General features: G+C 41.7%; 1 protein-coding gene across 3 annotated transcripts in view; it reads left to right on the top strand.

The window, feature by feature from the left end:
- The window catches only part of tmem181 (transmembrane protein 181), a 398388-nt gene that overhangs the window by 331365 nt on the left and 47514 nt on the right, over window positions 1-19509 (top strand). For all 3 annotated transcript variants that reach the window (XM_060831604.1, XM_060831605.1, XM_060831606.1), the window contains exons 8-11: window positions 2645-2744; window positions 3844-3974; window positions 15190-15281; window positions 18760-18817. In XM_060831604.1, coding sequence (XP_060687587.1) covers window positions 2645-2744; window positions 3844-3974; window positions 15190-15281; window positions 18760-18817 — 381 coding nt within the window. The remainder of the gene's footprint in view (window positions 1-2644; window positions 2745-3843; window positions 3975-15189; window positions 15282-18759; window positions 18818-19509) is intronic.

Raw genomic sequence — 19509 nt, 5'->3', positions numbered from 1 at the left:
AACTACGTCAGCCCGCCCGCCCGCCCCTCCTCTTCATCCTACGTCAGCCCGCCCGCCCGCCCCTCCTCTTCATCCTACGTCAGCCCGCCCGCCCGCCCCTCCTCTTCATCCTACGCCCGCCCGCCCCTCCTCTTCATCCTACGCCCGCCCACCCGCCCATCCCTCCACTTCATCCTACGCCCGCCCATCCCTCCTCTTCATCCTACGCCTGCCCGCCCACCCACCCACCCCTCCTCTTCATCCTACGCCCACCCACCCACCCACCCCTCCTCTTCATCCTACGCCTGCCCATCCGCCCACCCACCCCTCCTCTTCATCCTACGCCCACCCCTCCTCTTCATCCTACGCCTGCCCTCCCACCCACCCACCCCTCCTCTTCATCCTACGCCTGCCCTCCCACCCACCCACCCCTCCTCTTCATCCTACGCCTGCCCTCCCACCCACCCACCCCTCCTCTTCATCCTACGCCCACCCCCCCTCTTCATCCTGTGCCTGCCTGCCCGCCCGCCCACCCACCCACCCCTCCTCTTCGTCCTACGACCGCCCACCCACCCCTCCTTTTCCCATGCCTGACCACCACTCCTCCTCCTTCCCACACCCATCCCATCTCTTCATCCCATGCCCACTTGCCCACCTCTCCACTTCCCATGTCCGCCTGTCAACCCACCCCTCTTTCTCTTCCAACGCTCACCTACCCACCCCTCCTTTCCTTCCCACGCCTGCCCACCCACCTATCCTTTTCTTCCTGCGTCTCTTCTCCCCCATATTCTCCTTGCCTTTTCCCCGTTCTCTCCTCATCTTCTTCCCCATTCACCCCTCATCCTCCCATTGAACATAGAGCACAGTACAGGCCCTTCGGCTCTTGATGTTGTACTGACCTGTGAAACCAATCTGAAGCCTATCTAACCTACACTATTCCATTTTCATCCATTTGTCTATCCAGTGACCATTTAAATGCCTCGAAAGTTGGTGAGCCTAATAGTGTACCAGCAGTGCATTCCATGCCCCTACTACTCTCTCAGTAAAGAAACTACCTCTGATATCTGTCGTATATCTATCACCTCTCAATTTAAAGCTAAGTCCCTTTGTGCTGTCCATCACTATCTGAGGAAAAATGCTCTCACTGTCCACCCTATTCCCTGTGATTATCTTGTATGTCTCAATTAAGTCACCTCACAACCTTCTTCTCTCTCACAAAAACAACCTTAAGCCCCTCAACCTTTCCTCCATACTAGTATCTTAGTAAATCTCCTCTGAACCCTTTCCAAAGCTTCTGCATCCTTTTTATGAGGTATGCAATATTCCAGGTGCGGCTACTCCAGAATTTTGTATAGCTGCAGCATGACCTCATGGCTCTAAAACTCAATCCCTCTTCTAATAAAAGCTAACACATGGCTTGCCTTCTTAATAACCCTATCAACCTAGGTGGTAACTTTCAGGGTTCTATTTACATGGACCCTGAGATCTCTCTCTTCATCTACATGACCAAGACTTTTTTTTCCTGTACTCATTATTCCTCCTCTTCATTGTTCCTGTTGCTTCCCCCATCCTCTTTCCCCCGTCCTCCACTCATCTTCTTTCCCCCGTCCCCTTCCCCCCGCCTCCCCTATCTCTTTCCCCCCGCCTCCCTGTCCTCTTCCCCCCCCCCCGTCTCCTGCTCCTCTTTCCCCCCGCCTCCCTGACCTCTTCCCCCCCCCCTCCCCGCCTCCCCGTCCTCTTACCCCGCCCCCCGCCTCCCCATCCCCCCATCCTCTTTGAGGGGCAACCTCATCCTAGAAGTTTACAAGATTATGCGAGGCAAGGATAGAATGGAAAGGCAGAGTCTTTTTCCCAAGGTACAAATGTCAGTTTCTAGGGGATATAGGTTAAGATAAAAGGGGGTAAGTTTAAAGGAGATGTGAGGGGTAAGTTGCATTCCCAGCACTTACTCTGTGCAAACGAGAGGAGATGGTAGAAGCAGATACAATAGCAATGTTAAAAAGGCATCTTGTCAGACAAATGAATGGGGAGAGAATAGAGGGATGTGGGCCCCATAGAGGCAAAAGGTTTATACGTTTAGAAAGGTGTCATGTGTCACCACAAACTTGGAGGCCGAAGGTGTTTCTGTGCTGTACTGTTCCTTGTAGTTGCCTGAGGTTGCTGAATTCCTACAATGTGGAAAGGTCCATCAAGTCTGCACTAACCCTCCAAAAAGCATGCCACCTGGATTGGGGCCCTACCCTAACTTTGTAACCTTGTATTTAGTATGGCTAATCCACCTAACCTGCACATCCCTGAACACCATAGGGCAATTTAGCATAACCAATCCACATAAGCTACATCACTTTGGTCTGTGGGAGGTAAACAGAGCACCCAGTGAATGCCTATGGAGACACCAACAGTCATCCAATATATGGAAAGGCAGCAGTGCTAAACACTGAGCCACCACGCTACCTTGCATGTTCCTATCCATGCATACTGTTGCTAATTGTGAACAAGGCCACTGGAGATTTGTTGCTGAATGAGATGGACAAAAGTATAAATTGGTGTCAGGTTAAAATTTTGAAAAGCTTAGTTTTCTGTGAAAATGATGTTTACTTTCTAAATTTGTGATGACATCGATTGAAATGTTCTATGCTTGAAAAATCTTGTTTTGTTTCCATAGTGCTTGTTTGCTCATTCTTTGAGGAAGTTTTCAATGAAAGATTGGTCAATTGAACAGAAATGGATGTCCATTCTATTGCCTTTGTTACTGCTTTATAATGGTATGCACTAACAATAGTTCTACTTTTTGGCATGGGACTGAAATTGTTTCTCTAACTTCATATCTTTTCAACTTTGGTTAACTAAGCTATATTCACTGATTTTGCCAAATTTCTTATGAATCAGTGGTGCTACGATTTATAGTTTCCTTTCCTTCATTTACCTTTTATTGAAGTTCAGATCAATTCTTATGATGTTCTGAAGCTTTTACAAAGTTATTCTGAGCTCACACAATGTTTTTTTCATTTAACTGATTTTCACCTTTCTGTTTTTGGCAACTTGTTTTCTTTCATTCTTTGAAGGTAAGCCATACTTTCCATTTTTTTGTCTTGAGCACTGTTAGCAAAGTCCTTGTTCAACTCAACCTGATCAAGACATGCAACAGTGACAGGTTGTTTCAGAATTAGAAGGTATTAATTTGCTTCCCCCTTCTGTCAAAGTTCATTGGAAAATCATTCTTTCTTTTGGTTAGACTTGGTTAATCAATGGTTCACCTCAAAAATGCATAAAAGCCGTTATGCCATTTTGGTCATGATTAAAGCACTCATGCCTGCTCATACAATAGAAAAGCAATACATTGAGTGTGAGATCAGAAGCTTGTGCCTGTAGTATTCAAGAAATCAAGAATTTCTACCTATAGTTTGCAGTCAGATTCATCAGGAAATGAGGAATTATCTACAGTGCTTAATTTCTTGGAAAAAATAGGATCTTTAATAAATTCCCGTAGTGTTAGGGTTGCTCTTCGGAGGGTCAGTGTGGACTTGTTGGGCTGAAGGGCCTGTTTCCACACTGTGTAATCTAAAAACCTTCAAATAAGTGCAATCTAATGTCATTCTGAAGTTACAACTTGTTTCTTTTGTTTGAGTTGTGTTGTATGTGTGTAGCTCTAGGTAAATTTATTTTGTTTGAAGTGAGACTGGGACTTCCAAATAATGCTCATTGAATTGTTTGGTATGTTTGAAATCTGAAGAATCACCAAATCTAAAATTTATAAACGAGGCAACTAATTTACATGAGAAGCATGTATTACTATGATGCTGTAAAAGTATATGTGCATTGATTCTATCTGATCACTTTTAACTATTTTCATTTCTTTCTTAGATCCATTCTTCCCTCTTTCATTTCTTGTAAACAGCTGGTTTCCAGGAATGCTCGATGACTTTTTCCAGGCAATCTTTCTGTGTGCATTGCTACTGTTTTGGCTCTGTGTTTACCATGGATTTCGTGTGCAGGTAAAAATATTGCATTAAATATTATTGTTTGTCAACAATAATATCCCCTTTCCCAGTGTGGTTTCCTTCCCCTCCCTGCTATCCTGCCGTCTCCCTGTGACTCCAGTTGTCCCAATACATCTATTCTTCACTATCCTTCTCCACTCCAAAGATGGGCCTCAATTATTCTAAACAACAACTTATTTATATAACAACATTTTAATGGACAAGTTCAACCCAGCCAATTACTAATCCATCAGATCCAACAATGCTATCAAGTCATGTTTGATTGGCAGTAACCTGCTCACTGACCCTCAATTGGGTTCTGCTAGGGCCACTCAGCTTCTGATCTTATTATAGCCTTGGTTCAAAAATGGACAAAAGAGCTGTGTTCGAGAGATTAGGTAAGCGTAATTGCTCTTGATGTTGTGATTGCATTTGAGCAAGTGAGGTACCATGATCTTTTCCAGAAGTTGCTGGAAAAACTCAGCAGGTATGGTAGCATCTATGGACAGAAAGCAGAATTAACATTTCAGATCCAGTGACCCTTCTTCAGAACCGGTACCAAGAGACCCTAATAAAACTAAAGTTGATGGGAATCGGTAGATGGGGACCCTCTCTGCTGATTGGAGTTATACCTAGCACCAAGGAGGATGGTTGCAGTTGCTGGATATCGGTCATCTCGATTGCAGGACATCAATGCATGATAGTTTCCAAGGCCCATTCATTTTCCATTTCTTCAGTAATGAAGTTTTAGACACTTGTCAAGTCTAGAGATAATGAAAACATGAATGAGGATTTCAACAGCAAAAGAGCAAAGTCAGACAATGCTACAAAGGTGGAAATAGACAATCTTACTAATGGTATGAGTATGAGGTTGGAAGGCCATGTTGTATGGAATATGTTGCCAACATCATTTCAGGCTGTTGCCAGAGAGAGAGTTGATGTTGGTAGTTAGGGAACATAATTTAGAATGGGAACTAAAAACTGAATTCACTCATCCTAATATTTAATTGAAATAAACATTTGGTTGTCTAGTATTGGATATCTCGTAATCGTGTGATAATATACCAACAGTGGAGGAGTCAAAAAAGATGGTGGTGGTGATGTAGGGCTTGGTGATGTCAGCATTGACATGGTAACACTGTTTTTGAATTATATCAATGGTGGGAGTGGAGATGACTGGGTGAACTGCTAGTATGAGAGAGAGTAGTGGTTTTATCAGAAACCATGACATCAAAGTTGATGACAATGGTCTGGATGAGTAAATCAATAACTAGAAAATTTTGTGATGACTGGAGGATCAAAAGCTAGATTAACTTGTTTGGTTTTTGAAAGGAACCTAAGGGACAACTTATAGGGTGGTGTATGTATGGAATGAGCTGCCAGAGGAAGTGGTGGAGGCTGGTACAATTACAAATTTAAAAGGCATCTGGATGGGTACACAACTAGGAAGGGTTTCAAGGGTCTTATGAAGGGGAGGTCAACTCCTTCTGATAACTAACACCAAGGCTCACCTCGCCTTGCCTCATAATCTTTTAAAAAAAATAAAACGTGTGATAAGGCATGTAACCTATCTCTCGCCCCAAATCTGTTATAAAGGTGTGGTTAATGAAGTGAAATCCTTTCACCCACTCTATAATCAAAAAGTAACAATTTATTAATCTAACTCCAACAATGATCAAACTAACAGAAGGACTGACAACCAAACAATTCCCCTCGACTACTAACTATTCCCTAATGAATACAATTCTAATAATCTGCAGTTCCAATAAAATACCAGGTTCACTTATAAACACAATAGAATTTAGTCTCTTGAAATTGCAGCTAAGGTTACACATCTTCCAAAACTTTGTCTCTTCTCTGTTTTCCTGTCCAAAACGCCTTCTCAGTCACTTTCCTGTGTCTGAAATGCCTGATACTGATATTATTTAGATTAATTAGAATGTGCTTTGTCTAATACATGGATGACTATGAGCGCTATTTCTTTCGAGAGCTGAGGGCTCTTGACCCTTAGTAGATGGCAGTTTGCTCTCCCTGATTTTCAAATGCCCTCTTTTTTGTAGCCTTGATGACCTATCAATGTTGTTTACAAGTGGATTGGTCTGAGGTTGTCAATACCATTAGATTTAAATTGAATTGTTCCTTACTCTGCAGGTGCATTTTTAAATCGATTGGCTTAATTTAAAACTTTCATTGGTAAAAATGTTGCTTGGACCTGCTAATTAAAGGGCTTTTTTATACAAATATTTCAATTTGAGCACATGCATCTGTTGCCCACAGACATTTATTTTTTAAGTCTCTTAGCACAAAAAACACATCATCTTTTCAAGGGACAGCACACACTTCTCCCATTTTACAATTTTACACGCCAACTTCACAAAGCCTGCCCCCTTAAAGCACCATTATCATGGGATATAGGTCAGTAATCTTAAAATTACATATTTCATACTAATTCTGCATACATATATTACATTTAACCATTCCAGTTCTATCTTATCTACACATTTTCTTTTAAACCCATGATAATACATCTGCAATAACAATTTTTATGACCCGCAACATGTACGATCTGTAAATTAAAAGCCTATAATGTAAGACTCCAATGAAATAGTCTCATACTTTTGCCTTAAATCTTTCCAAAAAGCTGAGAGGGTTGTGGTCCATGGAAACTACATCTCTGATACATTGTTCATAACCTAAACATTAAAATGTTGTAAGGCCAGTGCCAAACTCAATAACTCTTTTTCAATGGTGGAGTACTTTCTCTGATGGATATTGAGTTTCTTTGAGAAATAACCAATTGGCCTTTCAATTCCACCATCATCATCCTGCATTAACATAGCTGTTAATTAACCCCTACATCATTGGCATCAATTGCGACTTTAAAGGATTTTAAGAAATTTAGTGTTGCTAAAACTGGTGCGGTATTTAACACAGCTTTTAAATTCTCAAATGCTTCCTGGCATTGTTCTCTCCACTGAAAGTTCATGTTCTTTTTTAGCAAACCTATCAGTGGTACCAACCTCCAGTAGAATCTGCTCAGTCCCAAAAATTGAAGCACCTGTTTGTTCGAGGATGACCTTGGAAGTTTATCGATGGCCTTCATTTTTGTGTTCCTCGGAGTCATCCTCCCATGAATGATGTTGTGTCCCAAGGACGTCACTTCTGCCTTTATGAAATCAGTTTTTGCTAAATTTATAACCAGTTTTGCCTCCCATAGTTTTTCAAAGATTTCTGCCAGATACACCATGTGATCTTTCTATGAATGTCTATTCCCAGTCCCTAAGTTATCTGTGGCACAATTGGTTAATCCTGCCACAACTCTGTACAAAAGTGTTTGAAATGTGGCTGGTATGTTCTTTATTCCAAAGGGCATTACTTTAAATTGATATAGCCCATTTGGGGTTACAAATGCAGAAAATTCTTTCACTGTCTTCAACAAGGAAACTTGCCAGTAACCACGCAGTAAGTCCAACTTGGTGATGTAAGTGGCTTGTTCAACATTTTCTATACAGTCTTCCAGCGTGCAGTTGGGTCTGAGGTTGATGGAGTTACGGCAATGACCTTCCGAAAATCCACGGAGAACCGTTGAGTACCGTCAGGCTTCGGAACCAACACAGTTGGCAAGCTGCACTCGCTTTGACCCAGTTCGATGATGTCTTCTTGGAACATCGCTTCCACTTTCTTTTGTACCTGTGCTGTTTTGGGACGATTAAGCATGTAGAGGTGTTGTCTTATCAGAACAGCATTCCCTCCATCAACGTATTATATTAGTCCTCCCAATTCTATTACTACACATGTCCTCATTGCTGCAACAAGCCTTTCAAATCAGTTCTCTGATTCTGAAACAAACAGCTTACTATCCTCTCCCATTCCTATTAGTCAGTTTACTCTGAGGCATATCAAAATCCAAATCTTCTGGATTTGATTCCTCACTCTGAGGTGCAGTATCTAGTAGCTGTTTCTCCTGTTCCCTGTCCAAAGGCGCTGGTTTTATTACTGCCTATGGCTTTCCTACCATTTGACCTTTATGACAGGTATGACAAAATTCAATCATAACCTTGTGTAATTCAGGCCAATAGAAATGCTTTTGCATCTTCGCCTGAGCTTTCCTCACTCCTAGTTGACCTCCTACAGGTAATTCATGTACTCCCATAAAACTTCCTGTCTGTATGCTACCAGTAACACATCTGGCACACTTCCACCTATTTTTTCCTCTGTACTAACCTGCCGAGGTCTCCATTTTTGAATTCTTGAGATAATAATACTGGGGAATACGCTCTGATTCCTTTGTCGTGTAGGCTTTATGATACAAGTCTTTTATTGTCTCATCTTTTTGCTGTAACTCCATTAATCTTTCAGAATGAAACACTTATGTCTGATCCTCTACCTGCTTTGGTTTTCCCTTTACCATTTCCTCAAACAGGGTGTCAGCTAACTGGACCTCAAATCCTTTGTCTTTCTCTTCGATTTTTTTCCTCCTTGCTGTAACTTATAACTGTGGGATCTTGTTACCACACAGTTTGGAAAAGTTCCAGGGTATTTTTCTCTTAACTTATTAGTTCCCTGGCTTTCCTTCAGTTTCTCCACCACAAGCGACATCACTCCCAACTTTGATCCTGCTAGGTTGTTTCCAAGAACAACCTATTCCTGGAATAGATACTCTTTTAATCGCTCCCACTGTCACTTCCCCAGTCTTGATTGGACTTTGTAACCTTATCTTATACAAAGAAATGCTAAACTTCTCTCCATTTATCCTGTAGATTGTCCCAGGTGTGCAAATACTTTCATCTCTGTATTAGAGACTGAATAGCTCCCTTCTCTCAATATTTTGACATCTTAACCTTCTCTCCCATTCTTCCAGAGTAAACTTTACCCCCACATGTGAATTCTTTGTAAAGATTTGGCACTCTCTTATTATCCAGGCTGTGCACTCTCCTGCAGCTCCTTGACTTCTCTTAGGATTTCCTACGAGTAATGTCACCAGCAATGTCACTGGTTTAGCCTCTTTTAGCACAGCCTTTTTCCCAGTGCCTTTCTTAAACTATTAGCACTGTGACCTCATGTGGCCCACTCTATTGCAGTGAAAACATCTGATGTCTTTCACCTATTTTCCACCCTCTTGGGATTCGTTTCTCACCTGTGAAAAGCTGTTCTCAATGTGATCTAATTTTTATTTCTCATTGAAGAATCTCCCTCTTTCCCAATTTCTATCCCTCATGCAATGAAATTGCTATTGGATTTATGCATTAATGCATATACATCTGCCATCTCTGCAGTTCTTCTCACTGTTTGAACTTTCTGTTCCTCAGCATGAGTTCTTATCACTTATGGAAGTGAGTTTTTAAACTCTTCCAGAACAATATCTCTAAGAGCCTCATGTGTTCTTTATCTTTAGTACTCTCTTCCATCTATTGAAGTTGCTCTGTTTACTTCTTTCCAACTCAATGTAAGCCTGACCTGGTTCCTTCCTTACACTTCTGAACTATTGTCTATATGCTTCTGGTGCCAATCGTAGGTATTCCAAATAGTCTTTTTTACTAGTTCTTCTGACACCTCCTTTAACAGCACTGCAAATGCCTCACTAGCCCTAGGAAGAAGTTGGTACTGCAGATGCTGGAGATTAGAGTCAAGATTAGAGTGGTGCTGGAAAAGCACAGCAGGTCAGTCAGCAACCGAAGAGCAGGAAAATCGATGTTTCAGGCAAAAGCCCTTCATCAAGAATCCTGATGAAGGGCTTTTGCCCAATAGGTTGATTTTCCTGCTCCTCAGATGCTGCTTGACCTGCTGTGCTTTTCCAGCACCACTTTAATCTTGCCTCACTAGCCCTGCCTACCAACTTGGTCTGAATTAACATTACCCATGCAGTCTCTGGCCAATTCATTCGTTTAGCCAATTTCTTCAGGACTAGATCTAGGGGTAGGGGGTGGTTCAGATAAAGGGGGTTGCAGGGTGTGGTGGGGAGAGCAACAGAATGATGAGGTAGTGATAGGTGAACACAGGTAGTGGGTATGACCTGGTTGGTTTATGGGAGGGATGAATCTGGTCAGTGGCTGAAAAGAAGGGTCAGTAGGTCAAATGGAAGGGAGGAGACAGGACTGGAAAGGGAGCCGGGGGATGGTTAGGAAGGTTATTTGAAATTCGAGAACTTAATGTTAAGTACTCAGGGCTGTAGGCTGCCCAGGCAGAAGGTGATGAACCTACGCCTTGTCTTACACCATCGATTAACCAGATTGTACTCACTATCTGTGTTCACCTATCACTGCTGCACCATTCTGCTCCTCTCCCCACCCCATCCCATCCCATCCCATCCCACCTCTTTATCTGTAGCTCCGTCTACCCCCACATTCCGTCCTGTAGAAGGGTTATACTTGAAACATTGACTTGTGCAACCCCGAATGCTGCCTGGCTTGCTGTGTGTTCTTCCAACCTCCTGTTTGAGTACTTTGGATTCCAGCAGCTGCAGTTTTTGTTTCTAATCCTCCTCACTTAAGCCTACCTCCTACCTTCCCCTCCATCCTGTTACATCGACTTTCCTGTCTAATTGCCAACTTTTGAAGTTCAAATTCTTTCTCCCCTTCTTCTCTCTTTTTTAACTTTTTCCTCTGTTTCCTTCTTTTCCTATCTTAGTCATCTGACTCTAATTATCTCATTTGCAATTTAATTCCCTCTATTCCAGGAGTTCAATATAGCTAAGTGTGAAGTGATTCACTTTGGTAAGAGTAACAAGAAGATGGAGTACTGGGCTAATGGTCGGATACTTGGTAGTGTGGATGAGCAGAGGGATCTTAGTGTCCATGTACACAGATCTCTGAAAGTTGCCACCCAGGTAAATAGTGCTGTGAAGAAGGTATATGCCGTACTGGCTTTTATTGGTAGAGGAATTGAGTTCCAAAGTCCTGAGGTCATGTTGCAGTTGTATAAGACTCTGGTGTGGCCGCATCTGGAGTATTGTGTGCAGTTTTGGTCGCCATACTATAGGAAGGATGTGGAGGCACTGGAACGGGTGCAGAGGAGGTTTACCAGGATGTTGCCTGTTATGGTAGGAAGATCGTATGAGGAAAGGCTGAGGCACTTGGGGCTGTTTTCATTGGAGAAAAGAAGGTTTAGGGGTGACTTGATAGAGGTGTACAAGATGATTAAGGGTTTAGATGGGGTTGACCATGAGAACCTTTTTCCACATATGGAGTCAGCTATTACGAGGGGGCATAGCTTTAAATTAAGGGGAGGTAGTATAGGACAGATGTTAGGGGTAGATTCTTTACTCAGCGAATTGTGAGTTCATGGAATGCCCTGCCAGTAGCAGTGGTGGACTCTCCCTCTTTATGGTCATTCAAGCGGGCATTGGATAGGCATATGGAGGATAGTGGGCTAGTGTAGGTTAGGTGGGCTTGGGTCGGCGCAACATCGAGGGCCAAAGGGCCTGTACTGCGTTGTATTTTTCTATGTTCCGTGTTCCACTTCACTTGACTGTTTCTCTGATATACCTAACTGCTTGGTGAATTCTGTTACAATTTTAGCTTTCCTATTATCTCTAGTTAAACCCGATTTTAGACTGACTGCCAGTTCCAGAATTTTCTCCTCCTTCTGTTATTCTAAACTTTCATGGCAAATTTAGGACCTCTTTATAACATAGAACATTCCAGCGCAGTACAGGCCCTTGGGCCCTTGATGTTGCACCGACCTGTGGAACCAATCTGAAGCCCATCTATCCTACACTATTCAATTTTCATCCATATGTTTATTCAATAATCATTTAAATACCCTTAAAGTTGGTGAACCTACTACTGTTACAGGTGGGGCATGCCACACCCCTACTATGTGATGTGAGAAAAGAAACTGCTCTCACATCTGTCCTATATCTATCACCCCTCAATTTAAAACTTTGTCCCCTCGTGCTGGCCAACACCATCTGAGGAAAAAGGTCCACCTTATCTAATCCTTCGATTATCTTATGTCTCAAACTTCTCTGTAATGAAAACAGCCTCAAGTCCCTCAGCCTTTCCTCATTAGACCTTTGCTTCATACCAGGTAACTTCCTAGTAAATTTCCTCTGAACCCTTTCCAAACCTTCCACATCTTTCCTATAATGTGGTGACCAGAACTGCACGCCATACTTCAAGCGTGGCAGCACCAGAATTTTGTACAGATATAACATGACCTTGCAGCTCTCAAACGTAATCCTTGTACCAAGTAAAGCTAACACACCGTATGCCGCCTTAACAACCCTATCAACCTGGGTGGCAACTTTCAGGGATCTGTGTACCTGGATAACGAGATCTCTCTGCTCATCTACTCTACCAAGAATCTTAGCATGACATCTGGATGCAAATGGAATAGCATAGGTTAGCTGGGCTTCACATTGGTTCCACAGGTCAGTGTAACATCGAGGGCCGGAAGGGCCTGTACTGCACTATAATGTTCGATGTTCTAAACTCTATTTACCACCTCTCAGCCCAGCTCTGCAATTTATCTGTGTCCCTTTGTAATCTGCAAAATCCTTTGGCACTATCCACAACTCCACTGACCTTCGTATCATCTGCAAATTGACTATCCCTAATCAACTTATTCCTCTCTAGAATGATTACAAATCCTATCTCTTATAACCTTTACTAACACTTTACCCACATCCAAAGTAAGGCTCGCTTGTCTATAATTACCCCAGTTGTGTCTACTCCCCCTCTTGAACAAGGAGGCAACACTTGCTGTACTCCATTCTTCTGGCACTATTCCTGTAGGCAATGACATAAAGATCAAAACCAAAGGTTCTGCAATCTCCTTCCTGGCTTCCCAGAGAATCCAAGAGTAACTGCCATCTGGCCCAGAGGACTTATGTATTTTCGCACTTTCCAGAATTGCTAACACCTCTTCCTTGTGAACCTCAATCCTGTTTAGTCTAGTAGTCTGTGTCTCAGTATTTTCTGCGACAACATTGTATTTTTCAAGTGTGAATAATCACGAAAAATATTCATTTAGCCTTCTCATATCTCCTCGGACTCCACGCACAACTTCCCACTACTGTACTTGATTGGCCCTAATCTTATTCTTGTCATTCTTTTATTCCTTGACATACCTATAGAAAGCTTTAGGGTTTTCCTTGATCCTATCTGCCAAGGACTTCTCATGGCTCTTCTTAGCTTTCTCTTTCAGTCTTTCCTGGCTAATTTGTAACTTCAAATGCCTAACTGAGCCTTCACGTCTCATCCTAACATAAGCTTTCTTCTTCGTCTTGACAAGAAATTCAACTTCTTTAGTAAACCATGGCTCCTTCGTTCGACCTCTTCCTTCCTGCCTGACAGGTACATACTTATCAAGGACATGCAGTAGCTGTTCCTTGAATAAGCTCCACATTTCAATTGTGCCCATCACCTGCAATTTCCTTCCCCCTCGTGTGCATCCTAAATCTTGCCCAGTTGCATCATAATTGCCTTTCCACCAGCAATAACTCTTGCACTGTGGTGTATACCTATCCCTTTCCAGTGCTAAAATAAACATGACCGAATTGTGGTTACTATCACCTACTTGATACTGATGTTATTTAGATTATTTAGGTTGTGCTTTATCTATTACGTAGATGTCAGTGAAAGCCAATTTCTCTCAGGAGCTGAGGCTCTTAACTCTTAACAGATGGCAGTTTACTCTCCCAGATTTTCAAATGCCCTGTCATTTTTATACCTTGATGACCTATCAGTGGTTTTACAATTGAATTGGTGTGAGGTTGTCAACACCATCAGATTTAAATTAAATTGGTCCTTAATCTCCAAGTGCCCTTTCAAGTTAATTGGCTGAATGTATAACTGTTGTCTTGGTAAAAATATTGCATGGGCCTGCTAACTGACTTTTTTATACAAATGTTCAATTCTAGCACCTTCAATTGCTGCCACAGACATGCATTTTTAAATCTCTGAGCATAAAAACACATTGTCTTTTAAAAGGGCCACAGACGCTTTCCCCATTTTACAATTTTACGCATCAACTTCGCAACACGGGATATGGGCCAAATGTGACTATCGAGTAATTTAGGACAAGGTTGGCATGGACAAATTAGACGGAAAGGTCTATCTCCGTGCTGTACATCTTTATGATTCTATGACATGAGATGATCAAAGGGGTGATATGAATATGAGCTGGGGAGTTTACAATCCAGGCAAAATGAAAGAACAATATGAGGGCACAGAACTCAAGGGAGATAGAGCAAGAGTGAGGTAAAGGCTGAAGTTACCAAGAATGTAAATTTGGAGCAAATTACTGCAGAAGCTGGAATCTGTACTGAAAACAATAAATGCTGGTGATCACAGCAGGTCAGCATCCATGGAGAGAGAGCAAGCTAACATTTCAAGTCTAGATGACTCTTCATCAGAGCTGAAGTTGGAGGGGGCAGCAGTTTTGCTATAATTTGGGTGTGTATAATATGGAGGGTTGAAGTGGACTGTGTGCCAAATGGCCTGCTGCCTCACTGTAGGGATTCTGAGATTCGCAGGGCCAGCAGTGGGAAGTGTGAATTGATCAAGAAGACGATTGGCAAGATGAGCTTGCAGTGGGTGTACTAGACAGAATGTAGAGGTGGGTGGGGCATTTCTTCATAAGAAGAGAGTGCGGGTGGCCTGCTGAGTCTGTGAGAGGATGCCAACATAGGCACAAAATGAAGTTGTCGACATCCCTAATACGGAATAACACTTGGGACAATGGCAAAAGCGCAGACAGGTTGAGAAATGCAGAAATTTTCAGGGGTAGGGATTTGGGATGATTAGAGTACTGGAGAGTAGAGACGTGGAGGGAAGTATGACAGTAGAAAAGAGTCTAGGAGAGAGAAAGAGAAAATAAGTTTAAAAAGTAAGAACATAAATGAAAATAGATTGATGTACTCTGGTCTGATGTAGCAGCCAAAATATGTGCACAAATGGATTCAAGGTCTAGTTACATAAAAAAAACTGGATAATGTAAAACATGATAATAAATAGGGGGAACAAAAATAAGATCATAGGAAGGAACCTAAAGTTCATCTAGTAGTGATGTTAGCTCAGAAATCTGGGATAGTATTGCAGGATGCATTAATGGAAATACGTTTGTAGATGTGAAGTTCCAGGAGATGTTGAGGCAGTTGCAGAACCAGAAAATGTCGTGAAGTTGGAAAGATCATAATATCCAGTAGGGAGTACATTTCTGATTGTCACTTTTAATGTTAATGGATTTATAAAAGTCTAATTGTGTACTTCTTTAATTTCCTTTTCAGGGAGAGAGAAAGTTCATGACTTTCTATTTGCCTAAACTGTTTATTGTCGGTCTCCTTTGGTTGGCTGCAGTAACGCTTGGGATTTGGCAGACGTAAGTGGCAGCTATGTTTTTCTTTAGGACCCTGAAACAAACTGAAGTTAATTGGCAAATTACGAGTGTTACATGATCTTGGTTTTACACAGCTTACATAGTTTGAACTCTGCAGTGCTTACGGTGCTATCACCATTAAGTGAATGATTGCCAATAATTATAGAGCATAGAAATGTGAAGCCATAAAATGAACGCCTGTGTCACATTGTCAATCTAATAAATATGATATGGCAATAACTGAGACCATGACACTTGTCTGCCTGATTTTGATGGATAAATAAGGGGGTGGGGCTAGGGCTGGGGCTAGGGCTAGGGTGACGGTAGCTGGAACTGAGGTGGAAAGATAGGTGCAGTTCAGGGAACATCTCTAGTCCGCACGCACCAAACAACCCCAAGTGCCTTGTGGCCAACCACTTCAACTCCTTATCACACTCCTGCACAGATATGCAAATCCTGGCCCCCTTCCACCATCCAGTCAAAACCACCTGCCAACTGGAGGAAGAAAGCCTCATCTTCCACCTCAGGATCTGACAACCACACAGCATCAACATTGACTTCAGTTTACAAATCTCCCCACCCACCACCTCATCCCAAATCCAACTCTCTAACTCGGCTCTTCCCTCTTGACCTGACCTATTTTTCTGTCTTCCTTCCCACCTGTCCATTCCACCCTCCCCATCACAATCAGCTGCCACCTGCATCTGCCTAATTTCAGTTACCCCCAGCCCTATCCCTAAACCCTATTTATCTCTCAGCTCCTCCTCTCCCCCCCCCCGAATATTCCTGGTGATGGGCTTATGCACAAAACATTTACTCTCCTGCTGCCTGACCTGTGCTTTTCCCAGTGCCACACTTTTCGATTCTGACTCTCCAGCCTCTGCAGTCTTCACTTTCTCCTACTTTCTGATTCTGATGGTCAAGTGAACTCTTTATAGGCATGCAAGTCAGTAGGCATGAAAGTCTTTTCATTTGTCATTGATGGCATGGAATGCTAGTGTAGCATCATCAGCTTAGAGCAACACTGATGAATACTTGAATAGAATACCTACAGTGTGGATACAGGCCCTTCAGCCCAACAAGTCCACACCAACACTCAGAAGAGTATCCCACCCAAACCTATTCATCCTACCCTATTACTCTACATTGACTCAAGCTTGTCTTGAATTTTGGGTGCCAAAAGCTGAACAAATGTCTTTCATTTCTGGTATGTAAATACACATTCTTTGCAGATATCCCAATGATTGAACTTCTTACAGCCTCTGAGTTAGGGAATTTCAAAGCTTCACCAGCCTCTGAGTGAAGACATTGCTCTTCATCACAGTCTTATTTTGAGATTATGTCTCCTGGTTCTGGAGTCATCAGCAGAGAAAAGCATCCTATCTATTTCCACCTATCACAAGTCAAGAATTTTCTAAGTTTCAGTGAGATTACTCAAGGCTCATTATGCCACATGGTAAGCTGCTATGGAAGATTAGATCACATGGAATCCAGGGTGAGCTGGGAAATTGGATACAAAATCGGTTGATGGTAGGAAGGAGAGGATAATGGTTGGAAGGATGCCTGTTGGACATTAGTGGTGTGCCTTGGGTTGGTGTTGGGCCCATTTCTGTTTGTTATCTATATCAATGACTTGGATGAGAAAGTACCAGGCATGATTAGTAAGTTTGCAGATGATACCAAAGGAGGCGATATTGTGGACAGTAGGGAAGATAATCAGAAATTGGAGTAGGACCTTGATCAGCTGGGGAAGTCAGCTGAGAAATGACAAATGGAGTTAATAGACAAATGTGAAGTTTTGCATTTTGGAAAGTCAAATCAAGGTACGATTTTTATGGTGAATGGTAGGGGAGTGGAGTGGAACTTAGGGATCTTGGAGTTCAAGTTCACAGTTCTCTGAAAGTGGAGTCACAGGTAGACAGGGCAGGAAAGAAGGCCTTTGGCACATTGGCCTTCATCAGTCAGGGCATTGAGTATAAAGGTTAGGAAATTATGTTATAGTTATACAGGACGTTGGTGAGACTGCACTCGGAGTATTGTGTTTAGTTTTGGTCATCTTGCTATAGGAAGGGTTATTAAACTGGAAAGAGTGCAGAAGGCATATACACGATGTTGCCTGGACTCAATTGGCTGAGTTAGAGGGAGAGGTTGGACAAGCTAGGACTTTTTCTTTGGAGTGTAGGAGACTGAGGGGGGGAACCTTATAGAGGTGTGTAAGGTCATGGCAGACATGGATATGGTGAATGCATTCAGTCTTTCTTCCCAGGGTTGGGGAATCGAGGACTAGAGGGCATCATTGGAAGAAAGAGAATAAAAGGGAACCTGAGGGGCAACCTTTTTTTTACAAAGAGGGTGATACACATATGGAATGAACTGCCAGCAGAAGTGGTTGATGCAGATACATTTAACAATATTTAAAAGGCATTTGGACAAATACATGGATAGGAAAGGATTAGAAGGATATGAGCCAAGTGCAGGGAAATGGGGTTAGCATGAATGGATATTTTGGTTGGCATGGACCAGTTTGGGCCAAAGGGCCTGTCTCCATGCTATAGGACTCTATGACTCTAGAGACTACAGGCCCAGATTCCTGAGTCATGCCTCATAAAACAATTCACCAATTTATTAAGAAATTTGCTTCTCTTTTGCTTACTCTCACTATTTAAAAACTTGTAGAATACTCCTCCAGTAGCAGGATCAAATCATTTTTACTTCTTGATACTAACAAATGGCTCATGTCCTTGCTCTTGAAGGATGTTCTCTCCTTCCAACATTGCAAAACCTTCTGTAATCATTACTGCCTCTCTAGTTCCCTATTTCTTTTCGTATCAGTTCTGAAGAATTTGTATCCTTGAATATGAAATGCCATAATTTTTAAACCTTCTTTCCATTGTTGCTTCTGCATCATGTTCCCACGTGGCTATTAAATGTCATCATTCAATGTTCATATACTTTAATCACCAAAGTTTCTGTTTACATCCACACATTAAACCTGTCTTCGTATTCATCCTATTCCTCTTAGACATGTGCAAAATCAACAGATGTGAAAATGCTTCATCCTATTCCTACAGGTATAAAATAGTGTTGTGAGATTAATTGTTACAGCATGGATTCATATAAATATTTGTTTATTTTAAGACTGCTGGCCTTTGAGGTACATATCCTTTGTTACATAATTAAGGATCCTATCCACACTCTATATAGGAAAATGGAAGCTCAATGGAGGACAAAAATTCAAGTAATTTTATTTCAGAAGTGCCTCGGTGTACAATGCAACCTTCAAGTGCATGATGTTGGCAATTATAATTAACCCTATTTCTTTTGAAATAATCAACATCAGAATGTTGATGGAACTTATATATCCAAGTTATTACACTCATCTTTTCTCTGTCGAGATGCTGGCCTCCTTAAAGTTTTTTTGTTCATTTTCATTTCCAATACTTTCAGCTTTTTTCGCTTATTTTAAATTCTCCTTTTTCAGAGTTAACGAATTACATGACCCATCATATCAGTACAGAGTGGACACAAGCAACTTCCAGGTGACATATTCTGGGTTCTTAAAAGCTCAGAAATGTAATGCTGATCACATTATAGTAATGTATAATACATTGTGACTATCACAGAGAATGCTTTATAATAATAAATGTTAGTAAGTTTTATATTAAGTAATACAATTTAAAACCTACCTATTCACTAGATGTATTAAAATTGCTTTTGTAATTTTAGGTTGAGCTTGCCAGGGCAGAATTAAAGGCACATCGGTTTACGAATTGATGAACTTGGGTCCTGCAGTCTTTTTTTTCAATTATCTGGAAATGATGCAATGGAAATGTCCATTGATCAGTGTCTTCACACTTTCAGTCTCTGAATGTTGACAAGAAATTATTTGAGCACTATTTGGGAATAAAAAAGGCTAATTTCAAGCTGCTAAAGTTGGAATTTTATGAAATTTTCATTTTCAATCTATCTTTCATACAATGAAACTTTCATACATGAATGGTAGAGTGATTATATTCTGTAGATATGATATTGTATAACATTTATTTTAGCCTTTGTAGAATGGCATTGATATCACAAAGCTGGCACCATAGCTCTTTGGGCTAAAATTTCAAGGCTAGTGAACTGCTTTTGTCAACTATCAATAGAAGACCGGTTTTGCATCATAGAATCATACAGTACACTAGTAAGCCCATTGAATTAGCACAGATAAAAAAAACTACTCTAAATCTGC

Source organism: Hemiscyllium ocellatum, chromosome 10 (genome assembly GCF_020745735.1).
Source record: "Hemiscyllium ocellatum isolate sHemOce1 chromosome 10, sHemOce1.pat.X.cur, whole genome shotgun sequence".
In the NCBI taxonomy this organism is placed as follows: Eukaryota; Metazoa; Chordata; class Chondrichthyes; order Orectolobiformes; family Hemiscylliidae; genus Hemiscyllium; species Hemiscyllium ocellatum.
The sequence above is the reverse complement of the archived record's forward strand: the minus strand, read 5'-3'. Positions and strand labels throughout refer to the sequence as shown.